The sequence below is a fragment of the Harmonia axyridis genome, chromosome 5, assembly GCF_914767665.1.
Source record: "Harmonia axyridis chromosome 5, icHarAxyr1.1, whole genome shotgun sequence".
Classification (NCBI taxonomy): domain Eukaryota; kingdom Metazoa; phylum Arthropoda; class Insecta; order Coleoptera; family Coccinellidae; genus Harmonia; species Harmonia axyridis.
The window spans coordinates 23,005,730-23,028,599 of NC_059505.1; the positions used below are offsets into that span (position 1 = coordinate 23,005,730).

Consider the following 22,870-nt stretch of genomic DNA (forward strand, 5'->3'; position numbering starts at 1 on the left):
GAAAATTTAAATAAGAATATTAGAATTTGGGATTTGTGCCATAATTGTTCCAGGCTAGGTTTTCCAACTGTCAAGATATTTTAATTAGGTGGAAAATGATTAACGAGCAATTTCTTATTTTAGTGAAACTAAGCATTACAAAAGAGACTTCGTTCTCTGATTACAGAAATATTTCCTTAGCTCAGACTATAAATATCGTGGATGAATGGGCGCTTGTAAGTATATCATCAAATTTAAGGAGACCTAGAAAACAAATACACTGCTGTAGAGATAGCTCGTAATGAAACATGTAAATGGTGTAATTCCCTGCCAAGTAGAAATAATACAGATAAAGCTCGTTCTAAGGAAACGAAAACTAAAAGCCACTTTTAAACTGTTTTGTATGGTGTAGAAATTGGACCTCTTCTCCGAATATAATCAACAAAGATCACCCTCTTAGGATAATTTGGATACAATAAAGAACAAGAGTTCTTCTTCTTATAGTTCCTATCCGTTTTGGTAGTTGGCCATCATACATGCTATCTTAACTTTGTTCACTGCAGTTCGGAACAACTCAGCTGTACTCATAGCAAACCAGGTTCTAAGATTTTTCAACCATGAAATTCGTCTTCTACCCGCACTCCGTTTTCCCAGTACTTTTCTTTGCAAGATGGTCTGCAGTAAGTGAAATCTGCTCCCAAATATTGGAGCTTTCATGCCTTCACAGTATTCATCACCTCCCTTAAAAAAGGCAGAATGGGTCTTTGCCCATGGTTGTTATGTGGTTCGTCAATGGAATCTTCAATATTCTACAACAGTGATTTTCAATCTTTTTTTTTTTGCGACCCCTTTACAGGTTGAAATATTCTGGCGACCCCCTTATGAAGTAGAAAGCCAAAGAAAAAATTTAATTATTTTAAAATGCTTTACACTTTGACGAATCCACAGATGTTTCCGACTGTGCACATTTTGTAGTATTTGTGCGCTTTGAAGCAGATGACAGTACCATGGAAGAAATCTTATTTTGCAAAGCACTTCCAGCAAACACTACTGGCCAGTGTTTGTACGATTTTTTAGAAAACACTTGCGACTTCCATATTGATTAGAAAAAATGTATATCTATTTGTAGCGATGGCGCTAAAGCTATGACTGGCAAAAATAGAGGACTCATTGCAAGATGAAAAGCGATAATGCCAAACATATTCTGGACACACTGTTTTCTTCATCGACAGGCTCTAGCTGCTGAGGTAGTATCTTCTGATTTAAATGACGTGCTCACGGAGGTCATAAAAATTGTGAATTCTATCAAAGGTAAAGCTTTGCAAAACCGGCTAAACGTTTGTGCTTCATCAAAATCCCCTTTATCACACAGAGGTCAGGTGGCTATCCAAAGGAAAGGTATTGACAAGAGTTCTGGAACTGAGAGCTGAATTGTTAATGTTCTTACAAGATGCAAAATCTGAATATGCTTCTCGTTTTTCTGACCCTATTTGGCTCTTGAAATTAGCATTTTTGGCAGATTTTTTTAGCCACCTTAACAATTTGAACAACAACCTTCAAGGAAGAGAAGAAAATATTTTAACAGCCAAAGATAATGCAAAAGCATTTTACGCAAAACTTCGTTTGTGGTCAACCTCTCTGCAAAACAAAATGTTCGAATCTTTTCCATGTGTTCAGAAAACAATTGAAGATAATGCAACAGACCAAGGTTTTGCATTATCGGCTCATATTCCTTGCATGATACTGAGCTTGCATAATTTACAAGAGAAACTTTTGACATACTTTCCAGACTTGCACTCTGAAGCTGACAATGGGCGTAGATGGATTTTAAACCCTTTTTCGGACAAATCAATAGATCTGGTTGATGTCACCACAAAAATGAAAGAAGGTTTTCTAGATTTAGCTGCTGATGGCATGCTTAAAATAGAATTTTATTCGCAAAGTGTCGACGTATTTTGGATAAAAAGAAAACACGAATATCCAGAGCTGGCAGAAGAAACTCTTAAATTATTAGTGCCATTCGGCACTTCATACTTGTGTGAATTGACATTTTCTTCAATGGTAGACATAGACTGCAATTAGAAAATGATTTGATTATTAACATTTCAAAAATAGCACCACAATTTGATAAACAAGCACATCCTTTTCACTAAAATTGTGTTTTTATTGTGTAAGAACCTCGACTTTTTCTTTTAGCCGGCGACCCCCCGAGTAAGGAGTCACGACCCACAGATTGAAAAACACTGTTCTACAATATGACCGTAACTCCAATGGTTTCAACTTCTTCGTTGTGGCTCAGTTAGCGTCCATGCCTCTACACCATAAAACAGAACAGGTAACAGCGCAAGAGCCTTATCTTGGTATGCAATGTTATATGATGGCTTGTAAATAGATGTTTCATCTTGCCGAAGGCAACACTGTCAACACTTGTCAATTCTGCTTTGTATTTCCTGCGAATGATCCCACTGCTCGTTCACTAGAGGTCCAAGGTAAGTAATACTGAACAAGAGTAGATAAAGGAAAAGTAGGAACTACAGTACTTCAAACACATCATGAAAAATGCAGACATCTCATCAACAAGATAAAAACAATCAGAATGGAATTCCGGAAAAAAAATCATAATTAGGTACATTTTGTTAGAAAGTATAAAGTAATTTTGCTTCCATTCTTACCGAAAGAGGAAAGATTTATGATAACTTTAAGGGCAAAAAATGTTTGGCTTCTAAATTCAAAATTTTCACTCACAAGATGCATTTCAGAACATTTGGAACAATATTGGTTATATTTTCGTCTGTAGAATACCCGGAACCTCAATATCTTCTGTTTTAAGGGTCCGATTTTGATGAAGGAATTAGTGTTGGGTCATAAGTGATTTCATAGGAAATTCAATGAGCCAAGAATATGTGAGGGTTTTGCCACTCCTATTGGGAGAGTGTTTTCTGCCGAACCATCCAAACAATTCTTTGGAAATAATAAACGCGAATATGGTAAATAATAAGGTCAACTCTCATGAAAAATCGATTGCATGATTAAGAAAAAAATTTTTTCAAAACAGAAGAGTCAATATCATTATCAATCATGGACTCTCCATATAAAATTTCAGGAAATAATTTAGGTTTTGCTAAGACTGAGAAATCAAATGCTTCTTTTTAGATTTTGAGGCACTTTAGCTAAACCTACAAGTTATATGAGAATATCCATTATCTCTAAAGTATGTATAAAAAGTGAATGTCCACAATCCAACATGGAGAAGAAATATGTTCTTTCGATTTCCTATCGTAGAAAATGTATATTGAAAACTATAAAATAATCAATGTTTTGTGTATAATTGTGTTATTTCATCATTCAGTTTATGTAAAACTAAATAATAAAGAATGCCAGCAATCAATAAAAATGTTTTGGTGGAGTATTTCCAATGACAATTTTTTAGAGAAATTGACCAAGTATTTTTAATGAATTTTCTAGTTTTTGTTCAGGGTAGTGTCCGAGCCAAAAAAAAAAACTGTAAAAACTTTTGAGACACCTTTTAACGTCTTCAAATATGATATTTCTATAATCAATTAAATATTCCAAATTATTTCATAATAATTTGAGATTTGTATCCAAAACTAATAAACCAGTGTAAAAATTAATAAGATTATATCTCTACCTGTTTTTCAGATAAGACGAGTCTGTGTTCTTATTCAAGATATCCAAAGACGCAAAATACCTGTCAAGAGACGACACTTTTGGCTGTTTAACACATTCAGAAGGCCCAGGTGATGCGCCCCTCTTAAGAGAACCTTCTTTGCTGCTTGCTCTTGTAGGAGAAACGCAATTCATAGTACAGGAGTTTGGCGAGTTCACCCTTAGGCCTAATGCTAGAGCCTGTATAGCTGCGAGCCCCACCTGATGGTTGTTATTATTGGAGGGGGCATACCTTACTAACGGCTCCAAAACAATATCCTTATTTCTAGAATCCAACTCGATTTTTGGCGGTATATTCTGCAGAAGATTCTGCTCATCCAACATTTTTTGTATTTCACGTTCAAATGGACTAGCTAAATTATCATCATTTTCCTTTTTATTTTCTTTTGGAGATCGTTTCATGTTTTCTTTTTCGGTTTGACAACAGTTATCTTTCTTGCCATTTCGAGGAGAGGTCACTTTGAGGTTATCTTCTTTTATTAATTGACTAATTTCTTCAGCTTCTTTCATAACACACTGATGAGTTGAAAATTGTTTGTTGCATTCCAATATGGAGTCACTATCATTTCTAATTCTTTTCTCAGAATTTTTTTGTTTGTGATTTCTGACTCCAGCACCATTAGCACTTATCGCCCGAAGTAAAGAACTATGTGGCTTATGTGATACAGATTTGGTTAAAAATTCGAAACTTGCACAACTGTCTCCTTTATAAGTTTCTCCTTCATTCATAAGGGAAAGTGTCGTTGAATCTACAGTATTGCAGTTTGCAGCTATTGCTAGCACAGCATTGGGCGGCAAATTATTAAGCTTAGAGATCTTTTTTTCGGCAGATATATTTTTCAAGGAACAATTTGGAGCCATATAGTTCAAAGCTGCCTCAGGAGAGACCTCTGGAGAAGAGCACGGATTAACTTGAATATCTGAAGGAAATAAGAATTGCTGAGTATCTGTCATCAAAGGCGGCGATACACATGGTGAAACATCAGCATCTGTCGTTCTACTATAGCTCTCATCCGAACTACTGATACTTGGGGAATGGTTCAAACTGCTGATTTCATCAGCAGAAGAGTGAATTCTTCGAGAAGGGCTTGTTGTAAACCCTCCCCCAAGACTTTCGTCTGAATAATGTCTTTGCAATGGACTATTTCGTCTTTGATGATGTGGACTACTCCTAGAGTTAGAAAGGTTCTTTTTTTGATTCTCTGAAGTATGGTTCATTTGAAGCTTTTTTCGAGGATGTTCAGGAGTTTGCTCAGTAAATGAAGACTGTGGAGAATAAGAAATATTTGATTTGAAAATTTGATTTTGTTGTTGATTGGGCGTAACTTCGAGATCGAAATTTTTTCTGTGATATCTGTTTGAAGAATTTTTTCCAGGAGATTTTGGAAGTGGTTTCAAGTAGGGTTTCATATCATTTACTGGTTGAATATTCAAAACTGCATAAGGATTTGGTACCCTTGGCCAAGGTGGAGTATACCTTGAGTCCTGAAATAAAAAAAAAAAAAAATCGATAAGAAAATAATTTGAAATTGAAAACGAAACGCAGTCAAATCATTTGAATGAAGCAAAAATGAAAGCGCATTCCAAGAGCCTCGAACACAAAAGAACTTACTCGCATGTGACGTTAATATAATTTTCAATATCGAAATGTGTAGATAGAGTTGAATACTCACTGGCGAACTATAACATGCAACAACAATAAAAAAAAACAGTTGAATCCGACAATCTTGGACTCTACCACTATAGTTGTTCTTTATATTTTGATAACTGTCAATCTTTCCCAGAACCCAAATGAATAAAATGGGTTGGTCTATGATCATATAGATGTAGGCGCACTCACTGAGGGGCGGTTGCTATAACTTTATTTATCATTATGATCGTGCCTTAGTTACCGCTATTGAAATTACGGTAAAATAAATTAATCCAAATGTTATTCAGATTATTATTATAAAAAAACTTAAATGAAAACCTGTCTTTATTAACTAGTAATTTAAAAAAAGGTTTATTATTTATAACCGAAAAGGTAAGTGTGTTAACGAAAAGATTATTTGGTACTCAGTATGATCTATGTATGGAATGGTATCTCTAGTAAACAAGATTTGATTGGTTTGAACACAAAGCCAAAAATTACAAATTTCTATTTTTAGTCGAAAATCTACCTCACTATGATGGATGTTTCTACAACATAAGCTCATTAGATGGCCTATTTATAGAAAAGTGAGTTCACAACAGAGTTTGTCTGACAGATGGATTTTTTCCACAAATTCCAATTGCAAAGTAGTCCAAATTTATCTTCTTTGGTTCCAAATGATGTTTATTGAATATAATAAACCAAAATATTTGAATGAAATACAATAAAAAAATATATGAAAATGAAGCAATACTTCAGAATTAAACAGGAAAATAGAACAAAGCTGTTACTTATATCTCGAGAATGATTATTTGTTAATTTTGATGATATAGAGAATTTTAAACAAGCTTTATTTAATGGTTTAGAGAATCTTCTCAACTATAATTATAGAATGTCGATTGACACATTTCTTCTCGATAAATTTCATCGAGTTACTCCAATGATCTATACATCTAGTAATCAAATGTTATACCTGAGTATTCTGCTGCATTGATGATGGGTGGTAATTAGTTTTATGTGGTGGTAAAGGAGGAGGGGGAGCATTATCATCTTGAGAAATATGCTTGCCATTTCTGGTTTTACAAGAGAGAGAAGGTAACAAGGGTTCATGTTCACAGCCATTATTTCCATGCAATTTATCTCTTTGTACAGATTGTTTGAGGGGAGGTAGACGTATGGCACTTCTCAAACTATTATTGTAGTTATCCTCTTTTGGATATGTCCTATTCGTTACAGACGGTCTACTACTAGTACTCTGCTCTGCGTGATGTAGAAGTGCTAAGGGTGTTGCCACTCCACAATACATAGCATTCATGCCTGAAAAAGACAATATTTTGTGATTGTATTCATTGGAAGTTTAAAGAATTCAAACCACAAATGGGTTCGGAAATTGAAAATTCACATTTTAATACAAACATGATGTTAAAAGAAATTAACAGTTCAGAACACTTTATGCTCGCATAATATTATTTTTGTAAAATGAAATACAATCAATTTTTTAGGGAGGAAAATGATATTATTAACATAGACATGAAAATAATCAAGTTAGGATAAATCAAGTACACTTAAAATTCAAAGTTTTGGGTAACATGGAATAGCAGGATTCTAGCGAATTTAGAAAAATGTTTAGCAAGTGCAAGCACAATTGACAGTAGTTTGTAATTCGCTTTAGTGACATTTGCGACATTTTTTGCAAAATCAAGAAATTTGAAGATGCGAATATTTCTTTCTAGGTTTCTTATTCACTTTTCAATTAGATATGTAAAGTCACTTTCATAGAAGGAGTGTTCTGGGATGAGTTAGTTCGGAATTGAAAATGATCGTTCCTGTTTTTTATGCCAAAAAAATTGTAACTATAATTACCATTTTACCTTTACAAGTTCCAACTGAAATTTGGGATACTTGATGAGAACAATTTACCAAATCGGTCGCATCACCCCAATCAAATTTATTATGAATTCAAAATAACAAACAGAATATAAAATTCCTTAATTTGAAATTTAATTCGAACTGAACTCTATAGGGACTTTAGTCTTTCAATAAAATTAAGCTTTTTAAATTAAGAATACAATTTTTAACTATCATTTATTATTATTAAGCATGATTTAAGACCATCAAAAATTAAATTTTCCTATTAACAAAAAATAACCAGATTATCCACCATTTTCAATAAGATACTACAACATAATCGAGTGAATGATAGTGATAAAAAGCTCAAACAGTTATGAAAAATTATTTGATTTCTAGGGCTTATTATGCTATTAAGGAATTTATGAATGTTGAATTTCAATTGGCTGATAAATTTTGAGTTTTTATTGTAAGATTGAGTTTGGATTATTGTTGTTTCATGGGTTTCATGAGCGTAGGGTAACCAATAGAGACCATCCAGACTATAAAGCATTGGATGTGTTAGTTAAGAGCAACATAAGGGGCAATTTAAGAGTATACAGGACTAAAAAGATATTGGAGACCATAGAGAACAATAAAAATATGAAAGTTCTGAAATCTAATAGATTCACTGGCAGACAAAAATTGTAAAGAGAAGGAGTGAACATGAAATTTTACTATCACACAAAGCAGAAATATCTAGAGAAATTCAGTCATTTAATGAGAGACTTTGTAAATCCACCATTCCAAGCCCCATAAATAAAGGGAACAAACATGCCAATCACCTCCTGAAGATCTTCATGAAGTAATGCCATCCAAAATTAAAGTCGCTCTCCAACAAATGAAAAATGGAAAGGCCCCAGGAGAAGATAAGGTTTAAGGTAATGGGAGTTTGTACAGTGAATTTTATGTGGGATACTATCAAAAAGATTAGTTGTGATTTATAAATTAGTTCAGAAAATAAATAAGAAGACCCATTTATAAATTTTATCATCATTCGGCCTGAGTCTACTGCTGGACATAGGACTCAAATCCATTTTTGTCGATCCTGTGCAGCATTCATTTAGTTATCTAATATCCTTTACTGCGATATGCGCCCTGTCGAGGTCTGTACTCCAGAATATTTTTTTGTCTCGCGTCCATCCCTGAACCTAGCCACATAGCCCACCCAGTCGTTATCCTTAAAATTGCATGAGTAATCCCTGTCATCTTCCACTATCTTATTATTATTATTAGAATTATGTCTACATATTCAATCAATAATTCATTTAACAAAGCATCGTAGAACAGAAGGCAATACTTAATAGTCAACTTTACGTGTTAAAATTACTATAATGAAATTACGAACTGAAAATACACATATAACAATAAATCAGAAACAAATGCTCAACAATTTAATTGGACCATCTGGTTCCATTCAACGAAGAAATTCATTTACTGTGCAGAAAGTAGAATCAACCAACATTTTTCGGTGACTGCTTTTGAAGCTTCACGATTTTCTCACAGTTTCCGGTAGGTGGTTGAAAAACACAACCCAATAATTAAAACTTTTCCTGGCAATATTTAGTCTTTTGTACGGTGTTCTCAAGGCAGCTCGGTTGCGAGTGAAGTATTGATGGACCGTAATACCGTATTTAATTTATTAAGATACTCTCCATTTCCCAAAAACCAGTTCTCAACATCGTTTAAAGCCGCTCATTTTTTTAGACGCTACAGCCTCCACACCCAACAATGGTGTGAAAAAAGACTGAGAAAAAGAATTAAAAAAAAATAACAAAAACATCCATCCTAAGTGTAATGTAGCTCATTATCAATATAATGATCAAAAACGGCTTCAACCTCGAATTGGGTGCTCTGAAAGAAAGGACCAGCATCGATCTTTACAATGGTATTTGTGCAAGTGCAATACGTATTTTATTGACTGATTTGTCAGGGTGAGAGTTTCTGCTTCGTAAGTAGGCACTGGCAACACACACTGATCAAAAACCTTTATCTTCAGGCATAGTGGTATATCTGATTTGAAGATACGTTTCAGCATGCAAAGGCGCACCAAGTTAGCCCAATTATGCGTTTTATCTCTTAGGTCTGATTGTCCCTTCCAATACGAATTTCGTGGTCCTGATATTTATACGAGCTGGTTTATCTTATAGAGCTACTATTCAGTAGTTCATAACGACGTTGGTATAGAGAAATTAGTTTTTTCGGCATTTATTCTAAGCCCCACCGTCCCAGACGCACTCTATAGCCTTTCCAACATATCTCTAGCTTCATCGGTACGATCCGCGACTATAACGATGCCGTAGGCGAATCTTATATGGTTTAATTTTTCGCCATTTAAGTTTATTCCCATTTCTTCAAAATCAATTCTCTTAAACATATATTCCAAAAGCGTTGTGAATTACTTTGGAGATATGACATCTCTCTATCTCGTTCAAGAGGAAGTCTTGCATGTTTTCGAATTAGGGATTATTGTGAGGGGGTTATTATCATAAAATATATCATTGATATAAAATCGCTGTCGATCGAATGTTTGTTTTTATTTTGTAACGTCATAACAGCAATTTCTTGCCTTGATACAAATACAGGGTGGCCATTTGAAAACGAAACAGACGAGATTACAGACGAAATAAAGTTTTTCGATAGAAATGCTCGGACAGGTCGATTTCTGTTTCGAGGGGGACAACTTAAGATGTAGGTTACGGACGCATAGCGCTTCAACCCTTGCTGCTACAACCCCCACCCCCAATTTTTGAATAGGGAAGATGGGGTGAGTGATACCTCAATTTAAAGGTATTTTTATACTGATTTCAGCACAGTAATTGTTTTTTCATTTTATGCATTAGTTCTCGAAATATTCTTAACTAAGTATTTGAAAATGAAGTGGTGTTTTCATGGCACTTGTAGTGTTTTGTGAAAAATCGACATTTTGAGCTTCAAAACAACCATGACTGTGGCTTCCTTCCTAACTAACTAACGCATGAATATTTCGAGAACTAATGCATAAAATGAAAAAACAATTACTGTGCTGAAATCAGTATAAAAATACCTTCAAATTGAGGTATCACTCACCCCATCTTCCCTATTCAAAAATTGGGGGTGGGGGGTTGTAACAGCAAGGGTTGAAGCGCTATGCGTCCGTAACCTACATCTTAAGTTGTCCCCCTCGAAACAGAAATCGACCTGTCCGAGCATTTCTATCGAAAAACTTTATTTCGTCTGTAATCTCGTCTGTTTCGTTTTCAAATGGCCACCCTGTATATGTTTTTGGTAATATAACACCAGGGCCGCTGCCTGACAATAGAAATTTAATAGAAATAGAATTTCGCCGCTCTGCTATGCCTTATTTATCTGGCTCAATACAGAGTTAATTCATTAAAGGGTCTTAGTACTTACCTTTTGATCGAATTTTGTGGGACTATCAAATTGGTATGTCTTGTTATTTACTAGGATATTGTTTTTGGTAGCTGAGGGATCTGTAGACCAACCATTTATCAGTGAATATTTCCCTGGATTTTCTGATTCAATAAGTAATATAATCAGGGCTGCTGCTATACATTTTGGCGCCCCGGCAAAATAAAATTTCGCCGCCCTGCTTTGTCTTGTCGATCTGGATTTCCTTTGAAGGAGGCTCTGTTACTTTTTATTTGAAATCACCTTGTCAAATTTAACAAAGGACGTTTGCCGATTTCATCAAAAAACGTCCTGAATTGTTTGAAAGTAGGGTTCTTTTTTGAAAAAAAAAATAGATCTTAAAGGTGAATTTTAGTACCTACTTGTATTTTCATTGCTATCTGAGGGCACCTATTCGATTTCTCAAAGGTGCATTAAAGGACCTATAAAGTACATATTTTCATAACTATAAATGAGAGCGCATATTCGATAAAAAAAATGGCTCTTGGCAATTTTATTATATTGAGAGAGAAAACGTTTTATGTCAAAAGGTATGTCTTGTTTTATTAACTGACTGTGCGCCCCTATAATTTGTCGGCTCGACAAAATGTCCGGTTCGCCGGTCCTGGCGGCGGCGGCGGCCTTGGATATACTTATTACTCCAATAAGTAATATACTTATTACCGAAATTTTAGGGCAGTAATATTACTGCAGTAATAGTATTATAATATAGTATAATATTATAGTATGAGTGTGTATACAAGGTAAGAACTATTTAGAGGGACACTACAGGGATATCGAAAATCGTTAGAAATACAGGGTGGCTTAATTTACAAAAAAGTTCCGTTATTTAGGTATGAGTGTGTTGGTGTAAACATATCTAAAATATCTCCAATGGTTGCCGAGATTTCCCGGAATCTCATTTGTGTTTGGAGATAACTTCACGATATTCGGTTTGTAGCCATTATCCATAGAGATTCTAATGTTGTTTTCAATTGTTTCAGAGACGTGATAGTAATTTTTTTTTCTTATGGACGCCATATTGGTTCTCCTCATGGGGTGACAAAGAAAAAAAATTACGAATTCAACAATGTATCACATACTACAAAAATATCGAGTCTAGCTACGCCAATTTGAACTTTTGCGCTGTAACTATCGTTAGTTTGGAACAGGTATTTTAATTTGTGGAACGCACGAAAACGTTACTCTAAAATACCGTTCCAAAATCGCGGTATTGAAATACAATCCCATCCCTACCATTGAGTTTCATAGATCACAACTGTACGATCCCAGATCCCACGCATCACACGTTCGACACGAGTCGTTACCTGCGTACTGCTTCTGACGCTTCAATATGCGATTCCCTATTAGGAATAGTGGTTCACAATAGTATATTGTGCAACAAGTGGGGAAAGCCCAACTTTTGGACACGAGTCAGAAAAGGACTTTCTTGCACACTATACTTTTTCTACAGCATCTCAATACCTGATTCAATTCAAAATGGCATTCGTTGACAGTAACTATGAATTTCTTGCGCTTCCTCAGAAATGACTTTTCAGAAGCCCAATTTCATTGGTTTACCAAGCGAGGTGAGTGTAAAAAGCCGTGAGGAATAATATTCATCACAGTATGAACAATACATAGTTTTGAAAGTAAGTAAACAATGAATAATACGCTACTTTTCATAGCAGTTATAGCAAAAATACACAAATTCATGCTATCGTGCCTCAATATGCAGCCGGGCTAACAGCATTACCGTCAAAAACTACGATTTCCTCGGGCATTTTCATTAGGAAAATATCTACTTATAACACTAATTTTGTTTATACAAGTGAATCTTAAATGATCTGATTCTTTCAAATCAATCTTTATTATATTAGTGAAATACTGAGATAGACAACCTCGATATGGATGACCATACCTAATAATAAGAATAATTATGGCTAATGACGATAGCAGTCGATGCCTTCATTCAAAGTAAAAAAAAATAGAATTGAAAACGCTACACTCTCCAATTAAATGTCAAAAGCAACATCAAATTTATCAATTCTAGCAATCGCGTAGCTGGATGCAGCTACGAGATTATATTTTTTGTTTTTATGACATTACATTTTCACTAATTTGCGTAATTTTTTGTGTGGTTAGTTGTAACATTTCCTTGCTGTCTATACGACATATGAATGACTGTTTTCCACAAATAATCCTTGTATAGTTTTTTATTGAATGATCGGTTTGCGATCCTATGAATAGATAATAATGTTTGAATAAACTCGATATTTTTTTATAAAAATATATTAACAATACTCTTTTATATACTGGAGCTCAGGAAGAAATGTAACACATAATACAGAATTTTATCTTTTACGTCTTTTCAGTAATCGTGTGATGGCCTATTAATAAAAAGTACATTTATATCGATTGATCAAGTATATCAAAACATAATCTTACTGTACAGGACAGAAAAAAATGAATTTAAGATGTCTTCTTTATTTATTTATGAAAAAAAAATCAAAAGGACTGACCCCAAAGAAGTATTGACAGTACATGAAGTAAAGGTAAATAGTGTAAACATTATTCAGAATATTTAATACAAATCAATGATAATACAACTTCTTGAGCACTGAAAGAATGATATAATGCCAACTGAAACTGAAATGAAGGTCTTGATACTAATAAACATAAATATGAATGATTCAAAGAAATTCTATAACAAGTAACAATCACATCTTCAATTAATTTCAAAGTTCTGTTATGAGTTTTCTCTGACAGGATTTTAAATATGTCTTTTTTAGTGTCCTAGGTTGCTTCTACAAAATACATCCCAGATTGTCCAGATCCAGCTAACTCTGAAAAGCTTTTATAAATGCATCCTTCATAAACTTTATAGGTAATGAATCCAGATACCATGATAAGCATCAATGCCAGCTAGGATGACTTCCGTTAAGAATGAACACCTCAACTAATGCCTTGCTAGTCGTATACATCAGTTTGTTAAATATTAAACTGTTTCTCCCGTACTAATTGATCATGATTAAAATAAGTTTTATAATTTCTGTTTCGTTCCAAAAATATGATATTAACAATTTCGGGATTACAGAATTCAGTATCTTCCAGAGGTATGATACATTAAGCTAGTCGGAACTAAATGAGAGAACACACAAGGAAGTGGAAAAGAAAATCTCAGCTTATAACACCAAGATGATCGAAATAGCAATACAAACAAGAATTTCAAGGTCAACACTTTCCATTGGCAAACGCGAAATCACTTAAAAAAAATAAAAGCAGGGTATCATAATTTTATATAGCATAAGGATTGCGGAACACATCAAAGATTTTTACACCCACCTTTATAAATTTATTAGATCAGATCCGAGAGCTAAACACGCTTATATGCCACATAGGCTCCGAAGACGTTCCTGAAATATCAAAGCAGGAAATACAGGCCACCCCGAAGTAAATGAAAAATAGGGAGAGGACAACATTACATGTAAAATGCTGGAAATGTGAGGAGTGGCTATTGAGAGATCCTTACAAATTCTTCTAAATCAATATACAGGGTGGTCATTTGAAAACGAAACAGACGAGATTACAGACGAAATAAAGTTTTTCGATAGAAATGCTCGGACAGGTCGATTTCTGTTTCGAGGGGGACAACTTAAGATGTAGGTTACGGACGCATAGCGCTTCAACCCTTGCTGCTACAACCCCCACCCCCAATTTTTGAATAGGGAAGATGGGGTGAGTGATACCTCAATTTAAAGGTATTTTTATACTGATTTCAGCACAGTAATTGTTTTTTCATTTTATGCATTAGTTCTCGAAATATTCTTAACTAAGTATTTGAAAATGAAGTGGTGTTTTCATGGCACTTGTAGTGTTTTGTGAAAAATCGACATTTTGAGCTTCAAAACAACCATGACTGTGGCTTCCTTCCTAACTAACTAACGCATGAATATTTCGAGAACTAATGCATAAAATGAAAAAACAATTACTGTGCTGAAATCAGTATAAAAATACCTTCAAATTGAGGTATCACTCACCCCATCTTCCCTATTCAAAAATTGGGGGTGGGGGGTTGTAACAGCAAGGGTTGAAGCGCTATGCGTCCGTAACCTACATCTTAAGTTGTCCCCCTCGAAACAGAAATCGACCTGTCCGAGCATTTCTATCGAAAAACTTTATTTCGTCTGTAATCTCGTCTGTTTCGTTTTCAAATGGCCACCCTGTATACTTGAAGACAATATTCCGCGGACACATGGAAGAATGCAGAAATGCTCTTCAAAAACGGAGTTAAGGAGAATATAGAAAACTATCGGCCAATCTGCTTTTATCCCATATGTATAAACTCCTCACCAAGATAATAACCAATAGACAAACCAATAAAATGAACGCATACCACCCGGCAGAATGAGCGAGTTTCTGCAAAGTTTTCATAATTACAGATCAGCTACAAGCAATTAGAATTGATAAAAAAGACAACGGAATATAGCATACCCCTTCGTTCGATTCTGTTGAATCTTGGATCTTCTTACAAGTTTGGAAGACGTAAGAATAGCTAGAATAGACCAAAATAGTATGAAGCACCGAAGCACCGATATACATAGTTCTCTCCGACGCTAGTCCGGATGAAAAAACGTAAACATAGATGGTACAAAATTACAAATGTAAGGAAAACCAGTCAGCAGAGATTAAAAGAAATTTTTTATTAAATTGAGTATGGACTTCTTTCCTAGATTAAAAGAAAAATAATGTTAGCTCAGGCTGAGTTCTGGAATAGTTATAGTTAGTTAAACTATTAACATCAGTCCTCAAACGAAGAGTTTTCGACACCTGTATACATCCAATAGCCACTTACGAAGTAAAGCGAAATTATAGTTCATCTAATCTTCTAATTATTTTAGCTTTAGTATGTCAAATTTTTAGGGGGGGCCACAGAATTTTAGAGGGGCCCCCCTGGACCTCCCCTAGTGTCGCCAAAGAGTAAATTTGATGGCCACAATGTTATGAACATTACCATAAATCGTTTTTGGCAGCGGAATTTTATGAACATAACCTAGATAAAAAGGGCATAATTCTTCTGCTGGCAAAATAAACTAGTACTACATACATACAAGAGATAGTAATACTAGAGAAATTATTGAATTGATAATTCCAAACGGTTTTTATTCAGTAGAATCAAAAACTAACTTGGAATTATCTTGGAATTGCTTCTACTTTCTTTGGATTGGAATTATCAACTAAATAGAATTCTCAATGGAGAGCTGGAAATGGATACGTTTTAAATCTTCCAAGACATGTTTACGAACGATCTGAGTATTTAAGAGATAAGCAGTATCACTAGATTTCTTTCTGTGTTAGAAAAATGGATTGAAGAAATATAAGGGTATACTACACTAGATAAAATTTATGATAAATCGTAGAAATGCAAGCTGTGAATATCTAGAAGTGAATTTAGGGAAAATAATGAAATTTCATACCTACATTCAACTAATGTTTTGAGTTTAGTTTTCCAGAGATCAAAAGTAAAGAAAGTAGTAAGACCTTTTCCTTCGATAAAGTGAGTGAATTGGCAGAAGACAAGTTTTCTTTGAAAATATGAACAATGCACATTTTTATTCAACAAAGTGAGTACCTATCAAGAATGTAAGATCACCACTATAATTCATAATATAAATATGTTTATCTATATAGGATATTTAATACGTATATGAAAAAAATTATAATAAAACGTCGCAGATTGGCAATAAACCCATTAGAACAGCAATAAGGCTGGAATCAGTGATCGATACAATTTCTAATGAATTTTTATTATTTTTATATACCTTAAGGAAATAAACTTCTTCAAACGATTACTTGGAAACAAGATCGTCATTGTAAATGAAAATAAGATGTAGGAGACTTGAAAAAGCATAATGTTGTTGCTTTAAGTAATTTTTCTTTCAAACGCTGTAATCGATTATTTTCTATGATATCCAGTGTCTGCTGTCTTAAAATCATGATCCATCATGATTATGAAGTTATCGTTTCCCAATTAATATGAACGACATTTCATGACAGCCCTGGTAATAGCTAAAAGCTCAAGTTCTATCGTACCATATCGTGTTTCAGTTTCTGATATGAACCGTGAACCACATCGAATTAACTTCCAGCTATCTTCATGTTTCTGCAGTAATTCATAACCCAAACAATTCAAACGGGCAGCATCACTTTAAAAAGTAGTTTTTCACCTTTTTAAATATTTTTTCGTGATATTGAGTCCATAAGAAATAATTATTCACTTTCAGAAGACCCCTTAGTGGGTCCTCTTCTTAATTATGTCAGTAGAAAATGAAATCAATTGATTAACCAAACCCAACAATGATCTGAGCTCAGTTAGTGTACTTGGCCAAGGAAAATTTTTTATTGCTTCTACTTTCTTTGGATCAGCTTGTCCAACGATGTAGCCAACATAAGAAATTTCTTTTTAGGCAAACAAAAATTTATTTGGATTGAGTGTGATGGAGCTTTCTCTACAACGTTTCGATAATCCAATGATTCTTTCGTATTACTTACTGAAAGTCTCATCATATATTGTGATGTCATCGACAACTTTTTCGAGGTTTTCTATATTTTATAAAGCTTGATCCCTACGTCTACAAAATTCATCTCCTGAGCTCATTCAACCCATTAGAGCTCTCAAAAAGAGATATCTTGTGAAAAATGTTGTGAGCATTTTGCTAACTTCATCCAGCTCCAGCTGCAAATATCCACTGGTTGCATCTAATGTTGGAGAATATTCTGAATTTTTACGAATGTTAGAGACTGCCTCCCAAGGAGAATTGAAGAGAAGAATGGGTCTTAAAAAATATTGATTTAGCTTTGTGATTCTACACAAATTCTTATTTTTCCATTTGATTTTGGTACCACTACCAAAGGACTGACAAAATCAGTGCTGTCTCCACGCGAATGGAATTTTTCTTGGACATGTAATTGTAAATGGAACAGCATCAGGTTTCAAATGAATATGCATGGGTGGGCCACTCATTGGTTTCAAGATTTGGTCTTCGAAAACTTCTTTGTATTCTTCAACAAGCTTATGTTGAAATAGCTCACATCTGTCGATTTGTCGGGAACTGTATGGGTTCTCGATATATTTGTCGTTAATTATATTGGTACAGGTTATGGAAATTGTTGATGTATGATGCCTAGGTTAATCATCGAATTTTTATCGATTAACAACTCATTCACACTTTCGAAAATATATATATTTGTCGTGGTGGAGAGTGTACCATAATATATTTCACAATTTATAAAGCCAAGAACGTTTAAACAAGATGAATTTGCCGACATCAAATTCAGGTTGTTCTGAAGTAATTTTTGTTTTGGAATAGATTACTTTTTCAGAAAGTCTTCACCTGCAATTGCCACCTCTGTTCCTGTATCTGGAATAACCTTAAAGGTGGCGATATTAGGATTATTGCTGCATAACCATTTAAAATCAACTCAAATGCGACAAGAATTCCCTGATGAATGTTGTTCCTCCAGTGAATTTATTACTAAAAATCCGATTTTCGAAGATTCATCAAGTTGCTCTATTTCAGGATAGTTCACATGATTGAAATTTTTTTTTCGACAAAACTGTGAAAAATATCCTTTGGTTTTGCATTTTTTACAAATATAATTTCTTGCTGGACATTCACTGAGAGTCTTATGCCAACTATTTTCACATCTTGGGCATTTTCTCTGAGGAATATTTTTCTATACATTTTTCTATATATATATATATATATTTCTAACTATTATAATAGTTACATTTTTCTTTATTTGCTATTTCTTCTAATTCGCAAATTTCAATAATTTCCTCTATACTGGAAGAATACGGCACTTTTTCCTCAAATCTGAGTGGTGATGGGATTCAATAATGTGATCTGATAAACATTTATTGTAGCAGTGGAAACAAGGTTCAGTAATTTGAAAAAGTTTGAGTTTCTCCCTGTAGAAATTCAGGAATGGTTCTCCTTCTTGTTTTCTATTCATGAATTGACTTCTTCGTATTCGTCCGTTTCCTTTTTGCTTGAAGTATTCCTCCAGCTTACATAAAATGTCGAGGACCTTCAAATTACTCAAATCGTGAATGTTCAAAACAAGTCGAACTACGTTTGATATCTCTTGGTTGAAAAAGGACACTGAAAGTGCTGTTGATTGACCGTTATTTTCTGTGTTCAAACCTTGGAGTAACAGATGGTTTTCAAATTTCTGTCGCCAATCTTTAAATTGTCCTGGGCCAGGTATTCCACTTGGTCAACGGATTTTTTATCCATCCTACTCGATTGTGCAATGTCTTGTAATATTTCATTATTGGAATCAATCACTTGTCTAGCCTCATCTGAGAATCATCTTCAATATTTTTTTCGACACTAATTCAATTTTTCAGTTCAGATATTTGCCGAGTGAAATTATATTGAATGCTCTTGAACGATTCTGTTGTTCGTTATTCCAAATTCTCCATTGCACTTTAGGTGGAAGCAATGGAGCAATTCTGAAACGTTTACTCCAGATGATCTCCTTTTCGATTTCTTGGACTTCGACATTATTATTTATTACGACTGCGCCATGTTATGATAATAAGTATGCAGGAATAGTTATTTATAATACAAGTGCAGAAGGCGAGTTTTGGAATGAACGAGTGGTAGAATGAGCCTTCTGTACGAGTATTATACATTATTTTCTCTAATTCATTGCATTTTCATTGAAATTAATGAAATATTTCCATAAATATATTTTAGTGATTTTTGCATTGAAAAATGTTGGTTGGCAGAACTGATTTCTTTAAGGCAAATTGATGAATTGACAGATAAAGCCGTGGCGGAAAGTTCGGAGTACCAACATAGAATAATAAAATATAACCATGAAAACTGTGCGTTTCTGATATATTCTCGCACGATTTTGTTCTACAAGATGTGGAAGAATGAACGGAATAACCACAGAATTAGAGAAATACAAATACTTTATTCCATCTAAATTGACAACTGTCATACCTACTAATAATATTACCACAGAATACTAGGCACATCACAGTAATCTTCGGGCTAAATGTGTTAGAAAACTAGCAACAGTTTCTTTCTGAAGGTCAAACTATTAGGTATAGATATTCGAATTTATAGTCGAAAAACTACTGAAAAATGCTGCTTTACTTGTCTGACAGTATATGACATAGAATGACAATCCAATTATATCCCTGTGTACAGGGATATTATATAGTATGATATAGATATGATATAGTGAAATATACAACAAAATGCCTATTTGCTTATTTTCAGTCTATGTATTCGTCGGCTAAGAGTGTAAATCTGCTATGTCCATAATGAACAATTTCACAGGAGACCAAAAAAACCGTACAGTACAGTGTTATAATAATAATAATAAGAGAGTTTATTCATGAAAATACATTCAATAGAGTTTATTGAATGTATTTTCATGAATAAAATCTCTTATAATAATAATAATAAGAGAGTTTATTCATGAAAATACATTCAATAGAGTTTATGGAATGTATTTTCATGAATAAAATCTCTTATTATTATTATTATAACACTGTACTGTACGGTTTCTTTGGTCTCCTGTGAAATTGTTCATTATGGACATAGCATACATTCAATAGAGTTTATTGAATGTATTTTCATGAATAAAATCTCTTATTATTATTATTATAACACTGTACTGTACGGTTTTTTTGGTCTCCTGTGAAATTGTTCATTATGGACATAGCAGATTTACACTCTTAGCCGACGTATTGTTTCCCTGAAACCGAATTCCACCTCCTTCATAAAAAATGAGAATGACTTGTGAATAATATGTCAATATTAATAACAACTGATGCACACCATCACCATTGTACCAAATGATACAATGAAAGAGTTAAAAACAACTTGCTCTATGAAGCTGCGAAAATATAAGATAATTGCAGAAGAAACCAAAAAATTCTAATATCAGCTCAAAACAGATATATTTTTTAGTTCAACTCAATAACCCTACAATGTGTTTCATTAGTTGTGAACTCCAGTATATTAATTCAAGGAACGTACTACTCACTTGTTGTGGCTTCACTGGTCCTTACATTATTCAATTCCTCAATCCTCAATGTTCCAGGCTGCTTCCTATCTATCAGAAAATATGTAGTCATATCTCCTTTGCCTTTTACTTTGACTTTTCCACGACACTGAAATTCATAGGGATATGATTTCAAAACCTGATATACTTCTTCTGTGACTTGAGTATGATTGGGTAAACCAGTTGAATCCATTCGACTAGCAACATTAACTGTATTGCCCCATATGTCATACTGGGGCTTGCGTGCTCCTATAACACCAGCAACCACAGGTCCCACATTGATTCCTAAAAAAGATTTCACTTTATTATTATCTCTAATGTGACATTATTTCAGTAGAAAATGAAAGAATAAATTTAAAAAAGGTCTACCATTTACACACAAAACTATTGTATTTTTGTCCACCCTGTACCAATTGGAATCAACATGTGATACATTTTTCATTATTTCTTAAAATGGTCTGTTTAGCTAAAAATGAATTTGTTCCATACTTTACGGACACAGTGTATATTTCTTGCGTATACATAACAAAGACTTTTCGAAGATCCTATTTCATTGATCTATATATATATATATATATATATATATATATATATATATATATATATATATATATATATATATATATATATATATATATTCTTTTGAGAAAGAGCAATACAAATTATTAATTTCAAACAATCAAGTGTATGTGTCGATGAATCTCAGTATTAGCAGAGGAAATGTAACGGGACATCATACATTTCAACGTATGATACAAGAGAACAGATAAAACCTCTATAACTGTGCGGAATCATTGTGCACAATCTGAACTGTGACAACAGATTCTGCAAGTTCGATTTCATTATTCTCACATTTTTGAAAAACTGTAAATGAATAAGACCAAATACTATGTTGTTGACTGATTATTACAGTATAGAGCAAGGGAGTTGAGAAATAAAAGCCTGACAAAGTTGTGGAATGCGATTACCTACAAGAAAATGCAACTTGACCACAAAATAAATGTTTCACACAAATTGTAGGAAGTTTGAAGTCTCAAAATTCAAAATGAACTTCAACCTTGAATATCGACGACAGATTATAAATTTCATTTAGGCATGCCTTGGACTGGTATAACCTCCTCAGATCCCAGGTATCATATACGATACAATGGTTGTAAATTGTTTCATGCGAACACTACGTTGTTTTTAAACTTGTTCTTGGGTATATCATATACGATATATTACTACCAGAGGCTTGAATAATCGGAGTGCCGTCCAGAAAATTATCCTATCATCATTTTTGTTCATAAATGTTTAGTGTTTTTTGTACAACATGAGTTTTCTCGAGAAGAAGCTTTCAAAAACTAATAAGTAATGAATTTTTAAATTACATTTTATTTGATGTCAGTCATGTTAAGGTTTAGGAACAGGTGTAGAGTATAGTATTTGTGAAGGAATTGCTCCTATGTTTGTATAATCTAAGGTTTTTTCTGTTTGCTCAAAAAAAGCAATATTTAACATATTTTGAATATAATAAATTAATCAATGTAAATTTTTTTGGTAGTTTTTCAGTTCCAAAGTACCATAATATGATACCTTACCTTTTTGAAAAGTTTCTGAAAAAATTTAGTTTTTTTTTATATTGTGAGGAGTTAGATAACTTCTAAACAACTGAAACAAATCCATAGCAAATTTGTAGGACTCCCAACCCATTGGGAATGAGGAGGATTAACGCTGCATACTATGAATCAAAGCCGTTTGTGCTAGAACGCTAATATTTAAATGAGCATGCGTCGTACGGTTTCGATTTAGTTCAGACCTTATCAAAAATAAATCTACTAAATTCATCCATTTCAGAATTTTCATATATTGCCTGCTATTAGCCCGATGTTGATGAAATTTGTTGTGTATATTTGGATTGGGTTGCATGTGATATTTCGGTGGGTATTTCAGCTCTTCTGAACAATCGGCACGCCATGCTCAGGCGTATACTTTTATTGTACATAATCTCATATTCTGCAGTCCGATTTTGACGAAATATGGGATGGATTTTCGGGTTAGAACATTAGTTACTATAGGGATTTCAGAGATAATAAATAAAAAATGAATAACATACAGTGGAAGCCAAATTTTTCAAGAGCAAAAGACGAGGAAGCACACTATGCCATAAGAGTATTTTTGATCGTACAGTGTTGGAATTATGAATTATGCTGATTTGACACAATTCCA

General features: G+C 33.8%; 1 protein-coding gene across 11 annotated transcripts in view; it reads right to left on the reverse strand.

The window, feature by feature from the left end:
• LOC123680275 (Ca(2+)/calmodulin-responsive adenylate cyclase-like) overlaps positions 1 to 22,870 on the reverse strand; it is a 141,472-nt gene that overhangs the window by 28,316 nt on the left and 90,286 nt on the right. For 7 of the 11 annotated variants that reach the window (XM_045618082.1, XM_045618080.1, XM_045618089.1 and 4 more), the window contains 3 exons: positions 20,645 to 20,947; positions 6,270 to 6,613; positions 3,629 to 5,151 (listed from right to left, as the gene is read on the reverse strand). In XM_045618082.1, coding sequence (XP_045474038.1) covers positions 3,629 to 5,151; positions 6,270 to 6,613; positions 20,645 to 20,947 — 2,170 coding nt within the window. The remainder of the gene's footprint in view (positions 1 to 3,628; positions 5,152 to 6,269; positions 6,614 to 20,644; positions 20,948 to 22,870) is intronic. The other 4 variants (XM_045618084.1, XM_045618087.1, XM_045618085.1 and 1 more) reach the window with 2 other exon arrangements.